This window comes from Colossoma macropomum, unplaced genomic scaffold (genome assembly GCF_904425465.1).
Source record: "Colossoma macropomum unplaced genomic scaffold, Colossoma_macropomum, whole genome shotgun sequence".
NCBI classification, from domain to species: Eukaryota; Metazoa; Chordata; class Actinopteri; order Characiformes; family Serrasalmidae; genus Colossoma; species Colossoma macropomum.
Window position 1 is genome coordinate 11,010,143 of NW_023494808.1, and position 6,000 is coordinate 11,016,142.

The 6,000-nt window shown below is 41.1% G+C and overlaps 1 protein-coding gene across 1 annotated transcript in view; it reads left to right on the forward strand.

Annotated features, from left to right (window-relative positions):
* jag1a (jagged canonical Notch ligand 1a) overlaps nt 1-6,000 on the forward strand; it is a 47,534-nt gene that overhangs the window by 13,294 nt on the left and 28,240 nt on the right. The window contains exons 4-6 of the mRNA XM_036557142.1: nt 2,852-3,109; nt 5,054-5,114; nt 5,273-5,403. Of these exons, the coding sequence (XP_036413035.1) occupies nt 2,852-3,109; nt 5,054-5,114; nt 5,273-5,403 (450 nt within the window). The remainder of the gene's footprint in view (nt 1-2,851; nt 3,110-5,053; nt 5,115-5,272; nt 5,404-6,000) is intronic.

Sequence of the window (6,000 nt, forward strand, 5' to 3'; positions counted from 1 at the left end):
CTGCCAAGATCGTGTGTGTGTGTGTGTGTATGTGTGTGTGTGTGTGTGTGTGTGTGTAGGGCACTACTGCAAATATTGGCTCTCTCTTAACGTCAGCATGTCAAGTGGCCTTTAGCACTTTCCTACTGTAGAGCTGGCCTCATTAATACTCGCTCACTCACTCTCACACACACGCAGACACACACACACACACACACACACACACACACACACACACCCTATTAGGCAAAGGGGGAGTATCACAGAAAAATTTTCCTCACTTTTTTTAAATAAAGAGTTTGAAGTAGTATGTAAATGTGTATGTTTCAACATGTGATGTCCACTTCCCTGTCCATAGAGTCCATTTATGGAAATTAAGCTGCAAAAATAGCCAATTTTGAATTGATTATTGTTGTGACGTCACTAAGCGCATTTACATGTATCCGCCTATTCAGCCCACATCAGTTTAGCTCCGCCCACTTCAGCTGAAGCATGAGCGGCAGTTCGAAAAGATGCGGTGGCTGGTTTCACAGGTCTCGGAGAAAGCCTGTGTTAGCCTTTGCCCTCCTGGTGCTGGTGGTATCGTGTGATTGGAGGAGTCCTAACTAGTGGGAATTGGAAGCGTCTAAATTGGGGAGAAAATTGGAGGAAAAATAAATTAAAAAAAACAAAAAAAAGAGGGGTTGGAAATTTGTTCTGTAAAAACGAATTATGATCCAAATGCAATACATTGACCTCAGAAGGAAAAAAGAAATTTTTAAGTGATATTTTAACAAAGACAGTTTGTGAGCTAGCCTTGCTCATCCCACAAATAGATTCTTGCATAGCAACTGTTACTAGGTTGGACAAGCTGTACAGAACGTTAGCAAAAATCAGGTTCAACCTAAAGAGGAAATAATTTGAGTAATTTAGTAATGTGGCTAATTTACTGCCACCACCATTCTCACTGTTTTTTACACACGGCCAGTTTTGCAGGTACTGTACTCTGCGCACAAGGGGAGCTGGACGATTTAGGGAAAAATATTTGATTGAGATTTCTCTGACCAACATTGCAGTTGTGATTTAAATGTGATTATTTTCTCTAAATTAAGATACAGGCCTGTTCTTTAGCCAAGGAGACCAGTTATCAGTTTTTTCGTACTACCAGTGTCATGAGCTCTGCATTATTAGGTTAAATTTCTCCTCTTGAAACTTGTGAAGACAACATCGAACAATGTAGGATGTAATGAAAATTGCAGCTCTTGCGATTTGAAAATTGCACCCATTCAAACTGGGATTTGGATCAAAAAAGATGACGAATTGTCCAGCCCTGTGTGCAGGTGTGTGTGAGGGACGTGAGCTCACACTCTTTTCTGAGCTCAACCTGCCGTTCAAAACGTACTTCGCACAAGCGCCACACACACTCCTCTGTCCGCTGAGTAAATACCTCACGCTGGCGTGGGATTTCAGACGGCTGTGAAAGAATGACCACGACTCGTTCACCCGCCGTCAGCCTTCTGAGGGAGTAAACAGAGCACTCTCAGGTTCACTCTCCGTTCAGCGCACAAGGGCTTTGTTGACTGGCTTGTGGGCTGAAAGTTTTGGTTACAGGTGCAGTGGCCCCTAAAAAGTAACCGGACACTGTAAGCATGTAACTATTAACTTAAAAGAAGTTCTTTAGGTTTCCTCACAAAATGTCCATCAAAATCATATCTGTTTTTAGAGAAAGACGCTCGGTGGTGCTCACTGGCTGGAACCAGTTGAGTGTGCTGCCTGATGACTGTGACATTGTTTTGGAGAAGGTTTTGACCTAAAACATGTTTTTTAGTCCATTCATGGTGAAGAGGTGCGTGTGCAGCGCTGGGACGTAAAAAATGGTCCCCAAAGAAAATGTGTTTTTTTCAGATTTTATCACTATTTTACCATCATCAACGTTACATATAAAAGGCCAGAAGACACGTGTGAGTGGTTTTGCATAGTAAATATGCAATAAAAAATACGAGTCTCTCTCTCTCTCTCGCTCTATACATATATATATATATAGATATATATACAAATATACCCATATATACATGTATGTGTATGTATATATATATACATATGTGTGTGTGTGTATATATATATATATATATATATATGTATAACTTTACAGGAGAAGGAAAAAACATAACATATAAAAGAGATATAAGTTATATAAGAGATATAAGATATAAGTACAAATGTCAAAACAGGTTTTTGCTGACACTCTAAGTGTTTGTGTGGTGTGAACATGTTGAATGTTTGTGCTGTTACGGTGCAGAGAAACGTAATTAAACTGCAGCTGCCAGCACACGCTGTTCAAAACACTCACGCACACTCTCTCTCTCTCTCTCCCTCTCTTGTTCCTCTCTCTCCCTCTCTCTATCTCTAACTCTCTTCCCCTTCTCTCTAATCACTCTCTCCTGCTCTCTTTCTCTTTTCTCTATCTCTGGCTCATTCCTCTCTCTCTCTCTCTCTCTCTCTCTCTCTTCTTCCCCTTCTCTCTCATCACTCTCTCCCGCTCTCTTTCTCTCTTCTCTCTCTCTCTTTCTCTCCTTCCTTTCTTTCTGTATCTCGTCCTCATCTCTCCCGTTCTTTCTCTCTTCTCTCTCCTTTTAATCTCACTATCTATCTCTCTCGTCCCCTTCTCTCTGTCCTCCCTCTTTCCCGCTCTCTTTGTCTTTTCTCTCTCTCTTCTCTCTCCCTCCCCTACTCTCTCTCTCTCTCTCTCCCTCTCTCTCCCTCTCTATATTGCTATAATAGGTCTATTGTATTACAGTTGGGCACATATTTTGCTGATAATTGACCAATTCTGGTATATGAAACACATTTCTCTCTCTCTCTCTCTCTCTCTCTCTCTCTCTCTCTCCCCCAGGCATGAGTGGTCAGTTGATAGAGAAGGCGGTCCAGTCCGGTATGATTAACCCGAGCCCTCAGTGGCAGGCTCTGAGACGTAACGGCACAGTGGCTCAGTTCAACTACCAGATCCGTGTGATGTGTGACGAGCACTACTACGGCTTCGGCTGCAACAAGTTCTGTCGGCCCAGAGACGACTTCTTCGGCCACTACACCTGCGACCACAACGGAAACAAAACCTGCATGGAGGGCTGGGCCGGTCCAGAGTGCAACACCGGTGAGAGACCTCTACCACAGAAGGCCAGTTACAGGGACAGTTCAGCAAAACGTCTAGTTTACCTTATAAGCTCACACCCTTCACACTGGGGATTCACGATCCAAAATCGTATCTGTATCGGAAGATAAAAACAATTAGCATCGCACGGCAGTTGTTTTAGTGTAATATTTTGATATACAGCTTTGTTCATTCTGAGGTCAAGATTCAGTTTTATTTTTCAATATTTTATGTGTTAAAAATGTCTTAATTCTACAAAACCATGTTCTTGCAAACAATACACCATTTTCAAACCTTCCCAGTGTTAACATGCCGAAAAAGCATAAAATGTGTTGGAATGTAAATACTTTAATTTTTCGACAAAGGATGGTAAATTAGAGATGCTCAGAAGAGAGTGATATTGGCAGTACAGCTTTAAGTTTCCAATATAAGGAAGAATGTCCGTACAGCAAAATGTTTCGGCTTTAGAACATTTTTGGAATGCACTTCACTGAAGGGCTGCATTTATGACACCTACATAAGCCTTTCATGACAACTGAAATAAACCTACGCAGTGCTGAACAAAACCTCGTATCCCCAAAACGGTAACTTTACAGGAGTAGAAAAAACTATACTCTACTTTTAATGTAAGTCAATGGAACCAGACTTTTTACCAAATAATTTTGGGCCATTTTGTTTGGTCCATTTATCAAGAAATTTACACACAATGTAAAGAACAACAGGCACTTTCAAAAAACGCCAAAAACTGAAAAATGGCAAAAATGGAGATACAAGGTTTTGTTCCAACAACAGCGATAGACATTTATAAAGGCTTATTCCAACAAGCATCAGTTATCGTAACAGGAAGGAAAAATGACATCAAAGTTGACAAAAAATGCCTTTCTGAGAACTGACTGGAATAAGCCTTACTGGAATACTGGCCTTTATAAATGTAGGTTTTAAAAAGTTTGGTGGAGGAGGGATAATGGGCTGGGGCAGTTTTTCAGGGTTTGGGCCCCTTAGTTGCAGTAAGGGTTATGTTAATGCTACAACATTCATTCATTCATTGAAGACATTTTAGACAATTACATGCCTCCTAATTGTGTGGCAACAGTTTGGGGAAGACACTGTCCTGTACCAGCACAACTGAGGCCCTAAGCATAAAGCGAGCTCCATAAAGGCATGGATTGATGAGTTTGGTGAGGAGGAACTCCAGTGGCCTGCACAGAGCCCTGTCCTCAACACCACTGAACACTTTTGGGATCAATTTGAACGTCAGTTGTGAGCCAAATCTTCTCATCCAACATCAGTGATTGACCCCACCAGTTGTGGAAAGCCTCCCCAGAGGCATGCAATGAACCAAACTTCTGATTAATACCCGTGATTTTAGAAGAAATGCTGGACGAGTAGGTGTCCACAAACTTTTGGACATGCTGTGTCTGTGTGGTCAGTGCAAAGTCAGGCTTGTAGCTATTGCTGTCTGTTAATCAGTGACCTCATAGCCATTTTAGCACGCGCACGCTCGGCCCCCTCCGTAGTTAGTTTAGCGGCATTGAAGGTGGATTTGCGGCGGCGTAAGGTTGCCGCGGTAGCGTCTGGACACAGATCCGCGGCAGGATCATCTGGGATTAGCGCTGCGGTGGGAGATTCCGATCTTTCTTCATTCATCCCTCATTCCTGTGAGATAGAGAAAGAGGGCTGTGTGTGGGGCGGTTGGAGGGCAAGGGAAATGACCTCATGCTTGCCATGCTCTGTCTGTGCTGGATATGAGAGCGAGTGACATAAAGGGAGACAGAGAAAGAGAGAGTGATGACTTCACTGGCTATAGAGATAATGGAGAGAATGACTATGATAACAGATCAGTCTGATAAGAGATACAATAGTAATCACTTCCACACATTCCTCACCCCTCTCTCTCTCTCTCTTTCTCTCTCTCCCCCTCTCTCTTTATCTGTCTCCCTCTCTCAGCGATCTGTAAGCAGGGCTGCAGTGCTGAACATGGATCCTGTAAAGCGCCTGGAGACTGCAAGTAAATAAACTTCTATCTCTGTTTTCATTCCAAAAAAACTTCTCTATAAAATAAAAGTCTCCTAAAAGTTCCCAGTCTCAGGGGAATGTAGTCTTATAATATCAATATAATAATATACAGTATATAATAATATACTCTCTCTCTCTTTCACTCTGCAGGTGTTTGTATGGCTGGCAGGGTGAATACTGTGATCAGTGTATTCCTCACCCTGGCTGTGTACATGGTACCTGTGTGGAGCCCTGGCAGTGTCTGTGTGACACTAACTGGGGAGGACAGCTCTGTGATAAAGGTATTTCATATCCTTCTGTTCTCAGTTCTGCTGCATGTCTGCGCTATTTTATTCGGTTCCATTCAGTTCCATTCAGTTTCACTTTATTCCATCCTGTCCTTCTATTCTATTCTATTCTATTCTATTCTATTCTATTCTTTTCTATTCTATTTATTTTATTGCTTATTTTATTACATTCTATTGTGTTCTTTTCTATTCTATTCTATTTATTTTATTGCTTATTACATTCTATTCTATTCCCTTTTATTCTATTTCATTTTGTTCTACTCTGTTGTCTTCTGTTTTATTCTGTTCTTCCCATTTATGGTGTTCTGTTCTGTTCTTATTTGTTCTGTTGTATTATATTCTGTTTTATTCTATACTATTCTATTCCTCTGCATTGCATTTTATTCTGTTCCCCTTTATTAAAATTTTATTTTATTCTATTATTTTATATTTTCTTTCTCTTTAAAACATTCTGTTCTGTTCTGTTTAGTTCAGTTCCCCTTTAGAGCATCTGTTCTGTTCTGTTCCAACTCATTTTTATTCAGTCCCATTGAGCCCCTCAAAATTCCAGACTTATTACATATTAAGGCTTATTATTCAGTAACTACAGGG